This window comes from Bombina bombina, chromosome 1, assembly GCF_027579735.1.
Source record: "Bombina bombina isolate aBomBom1 chromosome 1, aBomBom1.pri, whole genome shotgun sequence".
In the NCBI taxonomy this organism is placed as follows: Eukaryota; Metazoa; Chordata; class Amphibia; order Anura; family Bombinatoridae; genus Bombina; species Bombina bombina.
In genome coordinates, this window is record NC_069499.1 from 277,212,549 (window position 1) to 277,233,061 (window position 20,513).

General features: G+C 40.4%; 1 protein-coding gene across 3 annotated transcripts in view; it reads right to left on the reverse strand.

Moving 5' to 3' along the window:
- SLC35F5 (solute carrier family 35 member F5) overlaps positions 1-20,513 on the reverse strand; it is a 286,304-nt gene that overhangs the window by 66,566 nt on the left and 199,225 nt on the right. For all 3 annotated transcript variants that reach the window (XM_053698004.1, XM_053698002.1, XM_053698003.1), the window contains one exon: positions 9,520-9,610. In XM_053698004.1, coding sequence (XP_053553979.1) covers positions 9,520-9,610 — 91 coding nt within the window. The remainder of the gene's footprint in view (positions 1-9,519; positions 9,611-20,513) is intronic.

Genomic DNA, 20,513 nt, shown 5'->3' on the forward strand with positions numbered 1-20,513 from the left:
TGTGTGAAATGGTAGACACCAGTTTCTTTTGTTTCAATGTAATATCTCTTTATAGATACATTTTATCTCTGAAGTGAAAGCCCTAAAAATAAAGTGATTATGACGATAGATAGTAAACCCATGAGATAAATGTACAGATACAGAGTACACTATCAACAATCTAATTAATCCATAATGACAGTTGCTTGGCTACCTAAGAATAATCCTACCTAAATAATGTCAATTTCCCCTATTTAGGTAAATGTAGAATAAAAGCAAAAGGACCATTACTGGTTAAGGTAACAAAGGAAGAGCCCCTAAAATGTGCAGCTGTTCAAATAACCGCAGAGGAAGCAAATTAATATATAAAAAGGGGAGTGGGGGGGTTTCATTCCTTTTGAGACAAAGCCTGTGATGCATATTAATGACTAACAGATACATTCCTTCTAAATCAGCAAGGCTAGAAACAGGACACCCCTGGGATTATTAGAAAGTGCTAAAATCTGAGAGAGCCCCAGGCTCTTCAGCTATCTCACGATTTTCTTATCAGTGTGCACAGCCAATTCATCTAGCGGCTGATAAAAATCACACGAATAAAGCTTGCTCGTATACTAGGGACGGATTATCAAAGATAACAACCATTCTGCCTTTGCGTCTTTCTACAAACTCTTATCTTTCTCTGCTGCAGTTACAGGATTTGCTTATGTCAGTGGTTTTATTCTTTGTTTCCCCAGGGATGAAGAAATATCTTTGTACATGTTCTGAGTAGAAGCTCATCTGAAAGTGCCATAAAACTCCTGCCTGCTTTACATAAGTAGTGCTAGAAGGCATTAAATTCTAGCTAATGTACAGCAATAAATTGCAGCAATTTGCACTGCACAGTAATTAGTGAAGTGTTTACAGAATTAAGAGTTGCAGAAAAACACTAATATAAACTTTGGGAAAAAAATGTCAGTGTATGGGCATTGCACAGTAAACATCTCATTATACATGTATTGACAAACAAGGCCAGAAAAACGTATTGCACCCTTCTGGCTTTATGAACATCATCTACACAATATATTGCTGGTCAAGTTGTTCATTTCCATATTAATATGTCCTTTTTAGCATAGGAAATTGAATTTGTTTCCTGGTAGATTCTTTTCTTGTTTGGATATATATGCATTTTGAAAATTTTTCTCTGAATTAATCACAATTTTGTTTTGTGTGTGTTTGTGTCAATTATGTAGTTAGTTAATTCATATACTACATAATTAAAAAGAATATGCAATTAAGAATGTCCCAGCACAATACAAATGATGATTTATACTTATTTAACAGAGGTGCCTCTTTTAAACCATTTAATGCAAGCAACATAACTTTATTTAGGTATTTACATTATTTAAGCAATAACATTACAGATTTTTCACTTTCACACCAATCTCCATATCATGGGCTAAATATCAGAGCTCATAGTTATTTAATTTCTTGCAAAAGTATCATTTAAGAGGTCCCTGGGGAATGTAAATTAATATACATTTTTAAGAAAAGCACCATTAACAGTGACCTTGTGGGCTCTATGCCTTATATATTGCCTTATGAAATCATAGAGCCCTGTAATGATGTGATATAGAATATTTGTATATGGATATAGACACACCATTCTACAGAAAAACATAATTTATGCTTACCTGATAAATGCATTTTTTTCATAGTGGTGAGAGTCCATGATCAATTACTCTTGGGAATTACTCTTCGGTAGGAAGAGGCAGATTCCCAAACCCCAAGAGCCCTATAAAACCCCTCCCACCCCTACACATAAGTGAGGTAAGAAGAAGGAATAAGAGTCATAAAAGGAGCAGAGAAAAAAATGTGCTAAAGAAAAAAATGAACCCTAAAAAACATATCTGTGGGGTCTCATGGACTCTCACCACCATGAAAGAAATTAATCAGGTAAGCATAAATTATTATTTCTTTCATACAGGTGGTGAGAGTCCAAAATCCATTACTCCTGGGAACTAATACCTAAACTGTGGAGTCCACAAGTAATAACATAAAGGGAAGTATTTTAAAAAAAATCACTGAGAAATTAAATCCACAACGCCAATATTATTATTATTTTTTTTTTAATGCACTTAAATCAAACAGGCAAAAAATTTAACTGAAACAACTGCCTGAAGAACCTTCCTACCAAAGCCTTCAGGAGAAGTAAAAAATGGTAAATTTTGTAAACTGAACCCTAATTCTTGGAGGCCCAAGAAGTGTAAACTGAGGCATGTGTGAGATAGGAGGGGTTTTATAGGGCTCTTTGGGTTTGGGAATCTTTGCCTCCTCCTAGTGGTAGAGAGGAGTAATTCCCAGTAGTAATCAATTGTAGACTCTCACCACCTGTATGAAAGACAAATATTTTACCTGCTAGAGATCGAACGTACTTGACATGTTTTAGCAGGACACAACCACAGTTCTGTGTATTTACCACAACAGTAAGAAGAGTTTTACAAACACATTTACATAGACCCAATCATGACATAACCTGTCAGATTTAATGTTAAATTTATATTTATATAGGGAGAAGTGGGTATAATATTTTTATATGCACACTTTCTGATGCACCAGCTTCTACTGAGCATGTGCAAGAATTTACAGTATACATGTACGAGCATTTTGTGATTGGCTGATGGCTGTCACATGATGCAGTGGGAAGGAAAATTGAACATAAAAAAAAAATCTACTACTCGTTTGAGAGTAAGTGCTTTTGCATTGACTTTTTATTGTGCTTTGTTGATTATGCAGTTATCCTGTTGGAAATTAATAATAAATTATAATAATAATAACTACATATCTCTAGACAAAAAGGTCAAGTTTAGTTTTTTTATTTAATAATCAAAAATTCCCCACTAACAAATTACAATTCAACATTTTTTAATTGTATTATTATTTTATTCTTCATATCTAAAATATAATCCCGCACAGCATTTTTCCATTCCTAAAAGCAGCAGCTTACTTTCATCTACATACGCTTATCAAGTTGGGTTTGAATTTTACTAAACTTACGGATTAGCTTTGTTGGGTGCAATAATAAAATCTTAAAAAGATATAAAAAACATAATTTATGCTTACCTGATAAATTTATTTCTCTTGTAGTGTATCCAGTCCACGGATCATCCATTACTTATGGAATATATTCTCCTTCCCAACAGGAAGTTGCAAGAGTCCACCCACAGCAAAGCTGCTATATAGCTCCTCCCCTAACTGCCATACTCAGTCATTCGACCGAAAACATGCAGAGAAAGGAAAAACCATAGGTTGCAGTGGTGACTGTAGTTCAAATGAAAAAATTACCTGCCTTAAAGTGACAGGGCGGGCCGTGGACTGGATACACTACAAGAGAAATAAATTTATCAGGTAAGCATAAATTATGTTTTCTCTTGTTAAGTGTATCCAGTCCACGGATCATCCATTACTTATGGAATACCCATACCAAAGCTAAAGTACACGGATGATGGGAGGGACAAGGCAGGTACTTAAACGGAAGTTACCACTGCCTGTAAGAAACCCTTTCTCCCAAAAATAGCCTCCGAAGAAGCAAGGTATCAAATTTGTTAAATTTGAAAAAGTATGAAGCGCAGACCAAGACTCCGTCTTGTAAATCTGTTCAACAGAAGCCACATTTAAAAAAGGCCCAAGTGAAAACCACAGCTCTAGTAGAATGAGCTGTAATCCCTTCAGGAGGCTGCGGTCCAGCAGTCTCATAAGCTAAATGAATTATGCTTTTTAACCAAAAAGACAGAGAGGCTGCCGAAGTCTTTTGACCTCTCCTCTGTCCAGAATAGACAACAAACAAGGTGAACGTTTGATGAAAACTGTAGTAGCTTGTAAGTAAAACTTTAAAGCACAAACCACGTCCAATATTGTGTAATAGACGTTCCTTCTTTGAGGAAGGATTAGGATACAAGCATGGAACAACTATCTCTTGAGTGATGTTCTTGTTAGATACCACCTTAGGAAAAAACCCAGGTTGGTACGCAGGACTACCTTATCCGTACGAAGGACCAGATAAGGAGAATCACATTGTAACACAGATAACTTGGAGACTCTACGAGTCGAGGAAATAGCTACCCAAAAGGAACTTTCCAAGATAAAGATTGATATCTATGGAAAAAAAAGGTTCAAACAGAACTTCTTGAAGAACCTTAAGAACCAGGTTTAAGCTCCATGGTGGAGCAACAGTTTTAAACACAGGCTTGGATCTAACCAAAGCCTGACCAAATGCCTGAACGTCTAGAATACCTGCCAGACGCTTGTGCAAAAGAATAGACAGAGTAGAAATCTGTCCCTTTTAAGGAATTAGCTGACAACCCTTTTCTCCAAAACATCTTGGAGAAAAGATAATATCCTGGGAATCCAGACTTTACTCCATGAGTAACCCTTGGATTCATAACAATCAGATATTTACACCATATCTATGTTCAATTTTCCTAGAGACAGGCTTTCATGTCTGTATTAAGGTATCAATGACTGACTCGGAGAAGCCATGCTTTGATGACATCAAGCGTTCAGTCTCCAGGCAGTCCATCTCAGATTGATTCTATTTAGATGGTTGAAAGGACCCTGAGGTAGAGGGACCAGTCTCAGAAGCAGAGACCGTGATGGAAAGGATGACATGTCCACCAGATCTGCATACCAGGTCCTGCGTGGCTACGCAGGCGCTGACAAAAACACCAAAGCCCTCTCCTGCTTGGTCTTGACCTCCGGAGGAAATCCCACTCCCCCGGAAGAAAAGTCTGACGACTTAGAAAAAACCACCTCCCAGTTCTCAACACCTGGGATATGGATAGCTGATAGACAAGAGTGAGTCTCTGTCCAGTGAATTATTGTAAGACTTCTAACATCGCTAGGGAACTTCTGTTCCCCCTTGATGGCTGATGTAAACCACAGTTGTGTATATTGTCCGACTGAATATGATGTACCTCAGAGTTGCTAACTGAGGCCAAGTCTGAAGAGCATGGAATATCACTCCCAGTTCCAGAATATTTATTAGAAGGAGGGCCTCCTCCTAAGTCCACTATCCCTGAGCCTTCAGGGAGTTCCAGACTGCATCCCAACCTAAAAGGCTGGCATCTATTGTAACAATTGTCCCATCTGACCTGCGGAAGGTCATACCCTTGGACAGATGGACCCGACATAGTCACCAGAGAATCTCTGGTCTCTTGGTCCAGGTTTAACAGGGGTACAAACCTGTGTAATCCCCGTTCCTCTGACTGAGCATGCATAGTTGCAGCGGTCTGAAATGTAGACATGCAAACGGTACTATGTCCCTTGCCGCTACCATTAAGCCGATTTCATTCATGTACTGAGCCACCGAAGGGCGCGGATGGAATGAAAAACACGGCAGAAATTTAGAAACTTTGACAACCTGGACTCCGTCAGGTAAATTTTCATTTCTACAGAATCTATCAGAGTCCCTAAGAGGGAAACCCTTGAGATTGGGGATAGAGAACTCTTTCCTTGTTCACTTTCCACCCATGTGATCTCAGAAATGCCAGTACTACGTCCGTATGAGACTTGGCAATTTGGATGTTTGACGCCTGTATCAGGGTGTCGTCTAAATAAGGGGCCACTTCTATGCCCCGCGGCCTAAGGACCGCCAAAGTGACCCCAGAACCTCCATAAAGATTCTTGGGGCTGTAGATATCCCAACGGAAAGAGCTACAAACTGGTAATGCCTGTCTAGAAAGGCAAACCTTAAACGATGGTGATCTTTATGCATCACAATGTGAGGATAAACATCCTTCAAATCCATTGTAGTCCTCTAATGACTCTCCTTGATCATAGTTAAGATGGTACGAATAGTTTCCATCTTAAAAGACGGAATTCTGAGGAATTTGTTTAAGATCTTTAGATCCAAAATAGGTCTGAAGGTTCCCTCTCCTTGGGAACCACAAACAGATTTGAGTAAAAAACTCTGTCCCTGTTCCTCTCTTGGAACTGGATGGATCTCGTACACAATGTAAGAATGCCTCCTTCTTTATCTGGTTTGCAGATAATTGGAAAGGCGAAATCTCCCCTTTTTTGGGGGGGAATCTTTGAAAATCCAGAAGATATCTCTGGGATATAAATTCCAATGCCTAGGGATCCTGGGCATCTCTTGCCCACGCCTGGGCGAAGAATGAAAATCTGCCCCCTATAAGATCCGTTACCGGATAGGGGTCCGTTCCTTCATGCTGCCTTAGAGGCAGCAGCAGGCTCCTTGGCCTGCTTATCTTTGTTCCAGGTCCGATTGTCTCCAGACCGCCTTGGACTGAGCAAAAATTCCCTCTTGTTTTGCCTTAGAGGAAGTGAATGCCACACCTGCCCTGAAGTTTTAAAAGGCACGAAAATTAGACCTTTCTTGGCCCTTGATTTGGACCTATCCTGAGGAAGGGCATGACCTTTTCCTCCAGTGATATAAGCAATAATCTCCTTCAAACCAGGCCCGAATAGGGTCTGCCCCATGAAGGGAAGTTAAGTAGCTTATTTATTAAAGTCACGACAGCTGACCATGATATAAGCCATAGCGCTCTGCGCGCCAGTATAGTAAAAAACAGAATTCTTAGCCGTTAGTCTAGTCAAATGAACAAAGGCATCAGAAAACAAAGGAATTGGCTAGCATAAGCTTGTCAAATATATTCATCCAATGGAGTCGCTAACTATAAAGCCTCATCAAGAGACTCAACCCAGAACGCCGCAGCAGCAGTGACAGAAGCAATGTATGCAAGGGGCTGCAAGATAAAACCCTGTTGAATAAACATTTTTTATCCATTGTATCTAAAAAGCACAACTGTCCTCGCCAGAGGTAGTGGTACGCCTAGCTAGAGTAGAAACTCTTCTCTCCACCTTAGGAACTGTCTGCCAGAAGTCCCGTGTGGTCGTAACTATTAGAAAACATTCTTCTAAAAATAGGAGGGGAAGAGAACGGCACACCTGGTCTATCCCATTCCTTATTAAAAAAAATTTAATAAACCTCTTTAGGTATTGGAAAAAAATCAGTACACACCGGCACTGCATATTATTTATCCAGTCTACACAATTTCTCTGGCCCTGCGATTGTACACATTCATTCAGGGCAGCCAAAGCCTCCCTGAGCAACAAGTGGAGGTTCTCAAGCATACATTTTAAATGTAGAAATATCAGAATCAGGTGAAATCATCTTCCCTGAGTCAAAAAAAAAAAAATCACCCACAGACTAAGCATATTGTGAGGTAGTATCCTACATGGTTCTTAAAGCGTCTGTATGCTCTGTATCTACCCCCAGAGCTATCTGCTTTCCTTTAATTTCAGGTAGTCTGACTAATACTGCTGCCAGAGTATTATTCACCACCTTTGCCATGTCTTGTAAAATAAACGCTATGGACGCCCTTGATGTACTTGGCGCCATTTGAGCGTGAGTCCCTGAAGCGGGAGTCGAAGGGTCTGACACGTGGGGAGAGTTAGTCGGCATAACTTTCCCCTCGACAGAATCCCCTGGTAAAATAAACGCTATGGGTGCCCTTGATGTACTTGGCGCCATTTGAGCGTGAGTCCCTAAAGCGGGAGTCAAAAGGTCTGACACGTGGGGAGAGTTAGTCGGCATAACTACCCCCACGACAGAATCCTCTGGTGATAATGTTTTTAAAGACAAAAAATGATCTTTATTGTTTAACATGAAATCAGTACATCTGGTACACATTCTAAGATGGGGTTCCACCATGGCTTTAAAACATAATGAACACAGAGCTTCCTCTATGTCAGACATGTTAGAACAGACTAATAATGAGACTAGTAAGCTTGGAAAACACTTTAAATCAAGTTAACAAGCAAACATATAAAACGTTACTGTGCCTTTAAGAGAAACAAATTTTGTCATAATTTGAAAAACAGTGAAAAAAGGCAGTAAAACAAACGAAATTTTTACAGTACATGTAATAAGGTAACAGAGCATTGCACCCACTTGCAAATGGATGATTAACCCCTTAATGCAAAAAAACAGATCAAAAAAACGACAGACACGTTTTTAAAAACAGACACAACAAACTGCCACAGCAGAGCTGTGGATTACCTTCCCTATAAACGATTTTGGAAGTCTTTTTAGCCCTTTAGAAATGTCCTGTAGTATTCATGGGACTGCTGAGGGAATCTGGATGATTCATTTTGTAATTTTAACTGCGCAAAAAAGCGCTAAATTAGGCCCTTCCCACTCATATTACAACAGTGGGAAGCTTCAGTTAACTGTTTCTATGCAAAATTTAAGCCAGCCATGTGGAAAAAACTTAGGCCCCAATAAGTTTTATCACCAAACATATGTTAAAAAACGATTAAACATGCCAGCAAACGTTTTAAAACACATTTTTACAAGAGTATGTATCTCTATTAATAAGCCTGATACCAGTCGCTTTTACTGCATTTAAGGCTATACCAACATTACAGTGTTATCACCAATGTACGTTAAAAAACGATTAAACATGCCAGCAAACGTTTTAAAACACATTTTTATAAGAGTATGTATCTCTATTAATAAGCCTGATACCAGTCGCTATCGCTGCATTTAAGGCTTTACTTACATTACTTCGGTATCAGCAGTATTTTCTTAGTCAATTTCATTCCTAGAAAAATATTTTACTGCACATACCTTATCTGCAGGAAAACCTGCACGCCATTCCCCCTCTGAAGTACCTCACTCCTCAGAATGTGTGAGATCAGCAAATGGATCTTAGTTACGTCTGCTAAGATCATAGAAAAACCCAGGCAGATTCTTCTTCCAAATACTGCCTGAGATAAACAGCACACTCCGGTGCCATTTAAAAATAACAAACTTTTGATTGAAGAATAAACTAAGTATAAAAAACCACAGACTCTCACGACCTCCTATCTATGTTGAGGCTTGCAAGAGAATGACTGAGTATGGCAGTTAGGGGAGGAGCTATATAGCAGCTTTGCTGTGGGTGGACTCTTGCAACTTCCTGTTGGGAAGGAGAATATATTCCATAAGTAATGGATGATCCGTGGACTGGATACACTTAACAAGAGAAATGTATTTTGTGATTCAGACAGAGCATACAATTTAAAAAGTTTCTAATTTACTTATTTTATCAAATTTGCTTCATTCTTATGATATTCTTTGTTGAAGAGATACCTATGTAGGTGTCTGTAGCACTAGATAGCAGGAAATAGTGCTGCTCTTGCAAAAGGATAACAATCTTGCAAAACTGCTTCCATAAAGTGCTCCTGACATCTCCACACTCTTGAGCTTACATCCTTGCTTTTTTTTTAAAGAACATTTGATAACAGAAGTCAATTTGCTCTGTCTGAATCATGATAGAGACATTTTGGGTTTCATGTTCCTTTAAGTTAATTGAAGTACCATTAGTGTGTCCAGCCTTTGATGATGCAATATTATGCAGGTAATAAGGTTGCATTTCAAAAGTTATAGAAATGACAAAATCAAGTGCATGAAACAGGTAATGTGAGCCCTATACAAGAGTGCTTACAGTCTAAAAATAAAAATAACTGAAAAATCAAACAACAAATCAAGGCTATCCTTACCTTCTGCATGACCATATCTGCGATGATAGAGAGAGGTATAGTAAGACTTAATGCCAAGGTTCCTATAAGAGAGGAGGTCAGGAAGCAGCCCCTGAAAACACAGAAAACATCATTCCTTTTGAATGTTTAATTCAGGTATGAGACTGTTTATGTAAAGAATGATATGGATAATGTTTTTCATATTATCTATAGGTGTTACAGAAGCTACAGCCTTCTTAGTTGTGAACGTACAAAACTGCTAATCAAATTAGACTAGGGTGAATAGATGCCCCGTTTTAATGGGATTGTCCTATTTAACACACTGTCCCTTTGTCCTCAGAACATTTTGAAGGGATGTCCCGTTTTAATAACATGACTGTTTACTTATTTAATTTTTTTAACTTATATATGCACATTATTCATGCCTGTATTGCTTTATGCCCACTGCATGATATGGAATGCAATATCTGCAGCCGGGAACTACCGTTTCCTGTATGCTGCAGTGGTGGAAACGTGTAAAAGGAGGCTGGAGAAGTCTTTTTGGTGGTGTCTGCTTGTGAGTAGGGGAAAGTGGCTTGTGAGACAGAGTTGAGCATCAAAGACCAAACTTATCAGCAGAAAGAGAAAAACTGAACATCAGGGAGCAGTTGAACATTAGAGAGAGTTAAAAAGCAGACAGGGCTGAACAGCAGAGAGAGAGAGAGAGAGAGAATGGAACAGCAGAGAGATTACTCAGTTAATTTATGGTCAATAACTACTAATGTATTTTATTTTGAAGTGATATCTGTTGTGAATATTATATTTATATTACCAGGTGAGTGAAATTTTATTTTAGCCTCATGTCTCCATGGATGATGCTGTATAGGCTAATGCCACAGCTTCTCCTCAATCATCCAAAGTCCTTTTGTTATGGCGTCACATGAAGTCCCCTGCAATTCCTCTCAGTCTCCTGGAGGAGTGTGTTTGCATACAGAATTACAGCTCTGATATCCTCTGCGGTATTTGCGGCTGGTCTATTTCTATTTCTCCCTGTTCTCAGGAAAAATGCAAGAGGACATTTAATGTTTCTGATAATAGGGTTTCTGCTCCACATGCTGCTACACAGGTTAACCTTCTTCTAAGTTGAGGGGGATGGCCGGTAGTTTCTGAGGGCGGAATCTCAGATTTGGACAGTTTAATTCCTTCATCTGATACTGAAGTAGTCTTCTTCAGATGTATGTGTCAACTACTCTTGTAATGTTATAGGAGCTACTCAGATGATATCGACCCACCTGCTGTTGTCAACCTTTGAAGTTTTGTAAACTATATCAGTTCTATTTCCTTTCCTGAGGAAGTGTTCTTGACGTGCTATGGGAATTTTCTCAGGAATAGGAGAAGTTGGGGATATCTTTTCCCTGTCTTCCGTCCTTTAAAGGAATCTCCTGTCGCTGTTTCCTTTATAATGCACAATGTCTTTAGTAGGACTTACTACTTTAGCTATGAGAACTTTGATCCATGTTGAGTTAGCTAGCTTCTTTTTGGATCTATAGTTAAGAAGGTACCAGCCCGCTGTTTTTATGGTGAAATCTTGGTGGGCATAAAAGCCTACCTGTGTCCTTGGGGTACAGCTTAGACTTTATAGTACTGCAGTTGCAGAGTTAATATTTTATGTTTCCCCTAATCCACGCTTCTGGCGTTTCCTTTTAGGTTATTCAACCATAATTTTCCTCTGTCTTTGGAGGGAAAGATGAGAGACTTGTCCTGAATGGGTTCAGGACCTCCTCTCGGGGAGTGCTAATTCCAGTTCCAGTATGGGAACGGGTTATAGATTTCTTTCTATTATCTTTTCTCCTTGAGGGCCTGTTTAGAGCAAACTTAGAATTTATGGTTTCATTGAACGGAATCCTCTCAAGTTTTCGGAGAAGGATTTTGGATCTAAGGATGTTTTTTCTGGACAATATATGGTTCAGGTATCTTCCGTCCTTGAACAATCTCTCTTCAGAGTTTTTGTCAATTTTCTTTCCCATAGATGGGATTGAATCTGTGATAGAAACCCCTTATTTCATCTACAAGGGTGATGAATGGACCATTATTTAATTACTGCAGCAGGTATATGTGGCCTAGTGGTTAGCTTATCTGTCAAGCAAGCGGAAGATCTTGAGTTTGAATCCAGCTGAGGCTACTTGTTTTTAACCCACTTCCATCAGATCTTCGGAAGCTTAAGTTGGCCAGGTCTGGTCATTACATGGGTGAGAGACCATCTGGGTTCGTCGGAGGATGAGGTCTCATATTGGTCAAATGATTAAATAATTTTTCCTTTTCCTCTCTCTGCAGTCCTATGTCCAGCCAATAGCAAGCTCTTTTGCTGCAGTGGGATTATTTTCCCTTGGTTATTTCCATAATGGATTTTGTTTCGTCCCACTATAGTCTCCTTCCTGTAGTGTTTTTTCAGGATATTCTGTCTCAGGGCGTGAGCTTCTGGAGACATCCCTGGGTAAGGTGAACATGGGCATCAACCTGCTGTCTGACAAGCAGCCTGGGTTTAGTTAAGATACGGTTCTTCCTTTTAACATCAGGGAGTGGAGAGCGAGATTTCAAGCCTCTGGTGGCTGTGCCTCAGTAGTTGTTGGTGTAGTTCCAGTGAGACAATATCATATCAATGGTTTATTTTAACCATTAGGGAGGAACTCAGTGTTCTTTTAACATGCTGGAGGCGTGGATTGTTCGGTGGACGGATGCTCCCACTGGCTGGCTGTCGTCCTCTTGCCAGAGGAGGACATTCTGTCAGTCATTCTCTTGTCAGGGGAGGACATTCAGGAATTGGAGTTATGATCAGTCAGATGTTTCATCTCGGTTAGTGTTTTCCCATCCAGGAGTGTTCTCTAGGTAGACCCATTAATTGGGGAAGCTCTGGAATTGGCTCGTTTTGATTGCCAGAGTTCCTAGTTTGGTTCATGGTCAAGTGAGCCGTTGACCGCCCTGTTAGATGCCCTGGTGTTCTCTTTTATTCTTCTTTCACAAATTATTGCTCATACTCTACAGGAGAGAGCGGCGGGTTTTTATTAGCCAATATGAAGCATCGCAGGATTTGGTTTGCAGACCTACTGAAAATGCAGTCTCTCCTCTTTGGAGTCTGCCTCTGAGGAAGGACTTTCTGATCCAGAATCCTTCCTTCATCTTAATTTTGTTGCTGAAGTTGTCCGCTTGGAGATTAGACGTTTAGTTTTGTCTAAACGCTGGTTTTTCTTCGTTGGTCATTTAGATCATGACTCAGAAGAGATTGCCATAGGTTATGGTGTAAATATCTATTTGTTGAAAATCCAGGAGTTCCTTTTGAGGTAGAGTCTGGATCCTTGAAATTTTATCCTTCTCCAAGATGGTCTGGAGAAGGGTTTGTTAGTCAATTTCCCTGAAGGGTTTGATTTTCTTCAAACCAGCTGTGGTAACCTGATGGTCAGCTTAGCTGTCTAGCAAGAGGATAGCCGCAGTTTGAAGCCAGCTGCAGCTACTTACACCTTGTCTTGTTTTCGCAAGCCTATCTTTAATTTTGATAAGCGTCTGGCGGACGTGCCAGGTGTGCAATCTCTTGTCCGGCCCTGGTTAGTATCAGGTCTGTGTTAAGTCTGTTGTTCCACCTTGGAGTCTTAACTTTGTTCTTAAGATTTTACAACGGGCTCTGTTTGAGCCTATACATTCCATTCATATTAAGTTATTTTCTGGGAATTCCTTCTGCTTCGAGAGTCTCTGAACTCTCGGTTCTGCTGTGTGATTCTTCTTATCTTATATTCAGCAGATAAGACAGTTCCCTGTACCAAGTTTGGGTTTCTTCCTAAGGTTGTATCGGACAAGTATATTATCAGGCATTTGTAGTTCCTTCTCTCTGTCCTAATCCTTATTCTCATAAGGAATGTTTATTTCACAACTGGGAAGTTGTGTGTGTTTTTAAGTTCTTTTTGCAAGCTTCAAAGACCTTTTGTCAGTCTTCCGCTTTGTTTTGTTAGTTTTTTCAGACAAGAACTGGCTGTGGCTTGACACACAAGTAAACCAGTAGTTAGCACAGAGCCATAGATTCAGATCCCCGATCAGCCCAGTCGAGCAGAATGCTTCTCAGACCTTTAAGTTAAATGTGAGGGTCAGTAGGCTTCTGCCACTCCTCCTTTTCTCTGGTTGAGAGGTATTATCGTTTGGCCTATGAGATTGCTGGATAGCAAACTCCTGAGAGAATCACAGCTCATTCCACAAAAGCTTTTTCTTCTTCATTTCAAACATGAAGCTTCTGTGGAACAGAATTGCACGGCTGCAACTTGGTAATTTTTGCATACTTTTTCCAAATTCTATAAATTCTATTCTTTTGCCTCGGCTAAGGTTTCTTTTGGGAGAAAGGTTGTTCAAGCTGTGGTGCCTTCTGGTTAGGTTGCCTGTCTTGTCCCTCATCATCTGTATCCTCTAGCTTGGGTATTGATTCCCAAAAGTAATTGATGATGATCTGTGGACTCACTGTGTCATTAGAAAGAAAACTAAATTTATGCTTACCTGATAAATTTATTTATTTCTTAACACGGTGAGTCCACGGCCCGCCCTGTTTTTCAGACAGTTTTTTATTATATAAACCTCAGGCACCTCTGCACCTTGTGTTATTTCCTTTCTCTCCTTTTCCTTTGGTCGAATGACTGGGGGTTGTGGGAAGGGAAGTGATACTTAACAGCTTTGCTGTGGTGCTCTTTGCCTCCTCCTGCTGGCTACGAGTGATATTCCCAACAGTAATTGATGATGATCCATGGACTTTAGTTTTACCTTAAAGAAGTGAAATTCTGTTTTTTCAATAGTGCATTTAAAAATTAGTTAATGAGTTAATGCCCATTAATAAATTATCCTGGCTGCTGATATATTCCAAGCAGATATAGACTATATAAACTATACAGAGTACCCTGTACGTCCGTGGTTGTTAAGGGTTTCACTGGCGAAGCTGTGCTAGAACTGCATGTCTCACTTCCTTAGGTATGCAGTTATAGTGTGGTCTTGCCGACATCAGCAAGACCGGCGCTATATCCGGTAGATGTTTTGGGGTATGTGTGAAAGAACAGGGTACATCAGAGGTTGTTAAGTGGTTAATGCTTCTACTGTACCACTTGCAGAATTACAATTTACTCCACCTAAGGAAAACAAAACCTTTCTACTCACAATGGAAAAACAAAAACAAAGCTGGGTAGGTATAAGACTAGAGAAAAAGTAAACAATGCGTAAGCAGAATGTATCAAGTCAAAATATGCAGAATTTCACAGCCAAACTTTACATAACATTATTCCCAAACATCCAAACTGTAGCTGATCCTCCCCAGTAAAATTCCCACCCCTAACAGCAAATTATTTAATCTTAACAACTCTCAAATACAGAAAAACTACTAGAGTTACAAATTTCCTGCAACACCACAAAACCTGAAAGAGACTGATTTTAAATAAAATCATAGACAAGTCTAGTTAAACATACTGCAGGTTTTTCACGAGGGGCTTTACAAGAATATTCACAAGCATTCACAAGAGCATAAGATACACAGCAAAGGGAAACATGAAGACTAATTTATTCAGTATCAATAATGACTGCTTAAGGTGCTTGAATCAATTAATGATGTGCAATTCATAATAAAATTACTCTTAATTAGGGATAGACCGATATTTTTTCAGGCCCGATAGCGATTATTCACCGCCTTTCAGGCCGATAACTGATAACAGGGGGAGATATTATGTACATTTAAAGTTTTGAAAAATCAACACAATTTCTACACAAATCTGGTATAAACTGAACATGCTTATTAAAATTTTAAACATTAAAAATAATCAACTGTGAAAAATAAAGTGCTTGGACTTTCCTTACTGGCAGGGAGAGTCCACAACTTCATTCCTTACTGTTGGGAAATACAACACCTGGCCACCAGGAGGAGGAAAAGACACCTCAGTCAAAGGCTTAAAGGGACAGTAAACCCAAATATTTTCTTTCCTTATTTAGATAGAGAATACAATTTTTAAAAAGTTTCCAATTTACTACTATTTTCAAATTTGTTTTGTTCTCTTGTTATTCTTTGTTGAAAGGATACCTAGGTAGGTAGTGTGCACATGCCTGAAGCACTACATGACAGGAAAAAGTGCTGTCACCTAGTGCTCCTGCTAATATATAACATTGTTGCAAAACTGCTGCCATGTAGTTTTGTGGACACGTGCACACTCATGAGCTTACATCCCAGCTTTTCAACAAAGGATAACAAGAAAACAAAGAAAATTATAACAGAAGTAAATGGGAAAGTTGTTTAAAAATGTATGCTCTATCTGAATCAAGAAAGAAAAAAAATTGGGTTTTATGTCCCTTTAAATATCCCTCCCACTTACCCTAATCCCCCCCAGTCATTTCGCCGAGGGAACAAGGAAAAGTAGGGGAAACATCAGGGTATAAAGGTGCCAGAAAAAATAATATAAAATGGGAGCCGACCAACAAAAAATAAATTACAGGTGGGGTCGTGGACTCTCCCTGCCAGGAAGGAAAGGAATTTATCTGGTAAGCATAAATTATGTTTTCCTTCCATAAGGCAGGGAGAGTCCACGACTTCATTCCTTAATGTTGGGAAAACTATACCCAAGTTTCAGAGGACACTGAATAAATAATGGGGGGAACAAAAAAGGAGGCATACCCTATTCTAAGAGCACCACAGCTTGCAAAACTTTTCTCCTGAAAGCTGCTTCAGCCGAAGCAAACACAAATACAGATATATAGGAATATCTATTTAAAAATACTTAGAACATATTCTAAATATGAATGTAGCTGTACTTTGTAATGCATTTTGTGACACTTTTTTTTGTTTTGCAAAACAGTTCTGAGGACGTGGTAATCATTCTATTATAAATCGTGACTGCGCTCAAGCGATTACGTTTAATTTCAACTTGTAATACAAGCAATAAACCCAACAAATGCAAACACCAGCAATAAACCCCTTATCGCTCGCACACTCCACTTGTAATCTGACCCAATTTTGGAAGCTAGAGGTGGTGGAGACTCATAGAAGGGAGGTTAAGTATTAGTTGTGATAGGGGGTCATGAATTTGCAGCTAGATATTTGCATCTGGGTGGATTGCAGATAGTTTAGTTATGGTGTAATAAAAAGGGTGCTTCATGCAGTTTAAGGGTTAATTAGTTTAAAGGTTATGGCAGTGGGTTACTCTGAAAGTTTAGCAGTCAGTATTGGTGGATATTGCAACAATGTAGGGATTAATGTTAGGTTGAGCATAGAGAAAAACATAATTTATGCTTACCAGATAAATTCCTTTCCTTCCAGATAGGGAGAGTCCACGGCTTCATTCCTTACTGTTGGGAAACACAACACCTGGCCACCATGAGGAGGCAAAGACACCCCAGCCAAAGGCTTAAATATCCCTCCTACTTCCTCATTACCCCAGTCATTCTGCTGAGGGAACAAGGAAAAGTAGGAGAAACATAAGGGTATAAATGGTGCCAGAAGAATAAAATAAATAAAAGGGGACCGCCAATAGACAAAAAAAAATGGGCGGGGCCGTGATCTCTACCTATCAGGAAGGAAAGGAATTTATCTGGTAAGCATAAATTAGGTTTTCCTTCCTAAGATAGGGAGAGTCCACAGCTTCATTCCTTACTGTTGGGAAAACTATACCCAAGCTCAGAGGACACTGAATGAATAACGGAGGGAACAAAGAGGAAGAGGCAGAACCTATTCTGAGGGCACCACAATTGGCAAAACTTTTCTCCCGAAAGTTGCTTCAGCTGAAGCAAAAATATTAAACTTTTGAAAAAGTAAATAAGGAGGACCAGGTAGCCGCCTTACAAATCTGATTCATAGAGGCCTCATTCTTAAAGAGGAAGCCACTGCTCTAGTGGAATGAGTCGTTATCCTCTCAGGAGGACAATGTCCTGCTGTCTCGTAAGCTAAGTGGATGACACTCCTTAACCATAAAGATAGGGAAGTTGAAAGTAGCCTTCTCCCCATTAAGCTTCCCCGAATAGACAACAAACAAAGAGGTAGTTTGTCTAAACTCCATAGTAGCCTAAAGATAGAACTTCAAGGCGCAAACTACATCCAAATTGTGAAGTAAGTGTTCCTTTAATGAAGAAGGATTAGGACACAAGTAAGGAACCACAAACTCCTGACTGATGTTGCGATCGAAAACAACCTAGGAAGAAAACTTAATTAAGTACGTAAAACTGCCTTATCTGCATGAAAAATCAGATAAGGGGGCTCACATTGTAAAGCAGATATCTCAGAAACTCTGTGCATAGAGGCAATAGCCAGTAAAAAGAGAAACTTCCAAGACAACAATTTAATGTCAACGGCTCAAACCGAACCTGTTGCAAAACCTGAAGAACAAGATTTAGGCTCCAAGAAGGAGCCCCAGATCTAAACACAGGTCTGACCCTGTACGTCTGGAAGCTCAGCCAGTCTCTTGTGCAATAAAACCGACAGGGCCAAAATCGGTCCCCTCAGGGAACTTAGCAGACAGGCCCTTCTCCAGCCCATCCTGGAGAAAAGATAAGATTCTAGCAACCTTAATTCTGTGCCAGGAAAAGCCACGCTCTTCACACCAGAATAAGTAGGTCCTCCACACCTTGTAGTAGAAACACCCTCAGAGAAAACTCTCTTGGCTAAGACTAAGCGTTCAATCTACATGCAGTCGACCTCAGAGAATCTAGATTTTGAGGAACAAATGGACCTTGAATCAGCAGGTATCTGCGACAAGGTAACTTCCTCAGAGGAGATGAGGACAACCCCCCTAGATCCACAAACCACGTCCTTCGCGGCCACGATGGAGCAATCAGGATTACCAATACCAGCTCCTGCTTGATGCGAGCCACCACTCGAGGAAGAAGCGTTAATGAAGGGAAAATATATATAAGTTTGAACCTCCAGGGCACTGCTAGTGCATCTATTAGATCCACTTAGAGATCCCTCGACCCGTACCTGGGTAGCTTGGTTTTGAGACGGGATGCCATAAGATCTATCTCTGGTGTCCCCCACTTGCTGCATATCTCTGCAAACACCTCAGAATGGACAGACCATTCCCCTGGATGGAAGGATTGCCTGCTAAGAAAATCCGCCACCCAGTTGTCAACATCAAGAATCTGGATCGCTGACAGCAAACAGCTGTGGGCCTCTGCCTACTCCAGAATCTGAGATACTTCCTTCATCGCCAAGGAACTTCTCATTTTCCCCTGATGATTGATGTAAGCAACTGAGGTTATATTGTCTGATTGGAATCTGATAAACTGGGATGAACCCAGAAGTGGCAAAGCCATCAGGGCCTAGAAGATTGCCTGTAGTTCCAAAATATTGATCGGGAGGGAGGACTCCTCCTAAGTTCACAACCCCTGTGCCTTCTTGGCACCCCAAACAGCTCCCCATCCGGATAGGCTTGCATTCGTAGTCACAATCTCCCAGGATGGTCTTAAGAAGCATGTCCCTCAGGACAGATGATCTGGACAGAGCCATCAAGAGAGAGAGAGATTCTCTTGACCGGCTGTCTAATACAATCTGTTGAGACAGCTCTAAATGATCAGTATTCCACTGCCTCAGCATGCACAGTTGTAAAGGTCTGAGATGGAACCTGGCAAAAGGAATGATGCCCATGCAGGACACCATGAGACCAATCACCTCCATACACTGAGTCACAGACGGACTCAAGGAGGTACGGAGGGCAAGACATGCTAAAGTTAGCTTGCAACGTCTCTGGTCTGTTAGAAATATCCTCATGATTATGGAGTCTAATTATAGTACCCAAGAATTCCACCCTGGTACTTGGGATAAGAAAACTCTCTTCCAAGTGTATCTTCTATCCATGTGATCGAAGAAGACTGAGAAGGGACTCCGAGAATTCTTCCGCAAGATGAAAGGATGGTGCTTGCACCAGAATATTGTCCAAGTATGGGGCTACTACAATACCCTGAGTTCTGGCAACGGCTAGAAAAGTCCCAGAACCTTCGTAAAGATTTTTGGAGCAGTAGCTAGACAAAACGGAAGGGCAATGAACTGGAAGTGCTGGTCAAGGAATGCAAACCTCAGGAACTGAAAGTGTTCCCTGTGGATTGGAACATGAAGGTAAGCGTCCTTCAGATCTATAGTGGTAAACTGGCCTTACTGAATTAAAGGAAGGATAGACTTTATCGTCTCCATCTTGAAGGAAGGGACACTGAGACTTTTCTTTAAGCACTTTAGGTCAAGAATTGGGCAGAAAGTTCCCTCCTTCTTTTGGACCACAAAAAGATTTGAATAAAACCCCAAATCTCGGGACAACAACTACTAAGGAGGATAGATCCCAAACGCACCCTAGAAAGGCATCCTTCTTTTCTGGTCTGGAAGACAGATTAGAGAGAAGGAATCTGCCCCTTGGCGAATTAGATTTGAAACCTATCTTGTATCCCTGAGATACCACCTCCAGGCGTCTGAAAAAAGAGACTGTCTGCCCCCTACACGATCCGATCCCGGATCGGAGGCTGCCCCTTCATGCCGATTTGTTTTCGGCAGGCTTCTTATTCTGCTTGGATTTATTCCAGGACTGAGCCGGCTTCCAAGTACTCTTGGGTTGCTCGGGCTTGGAGCAGGATTTTGGTCATTGGGAATTGTCAAAACGAAAGGAACAAAAATTAGAAGATTGTCGTCCCTTAGACTTGTTCTTCTTATCTTGCGGTAGGAAGGCACCCTTGCCTCTGGTAACGTAGAAATAATGGAGTCCAGGCCTGGACCAAATAAAATCTTTCCCTTGAAGGGAAGAGAACGGAGTCTGGACTTAGAAGTCATATCCTCAGACCAAGACTTCAGCCAGTGGCCTTTGCATTTAGGCGAATAATTTGCATGTTCGCATCACAGATAAAAGAATTAGCAATTCTCAGAGCTTTAATTCTGTCTTTAATATCCTTGAGGGGAGACTCCACCTCAATGAGTTCCGATAAAGAGTCGCACCAGTAGGTAGCCGCTCCAGCAACCGCGGCAACTGCAGTCGCCGGTTGAAACAAAAATCCTGTATGTT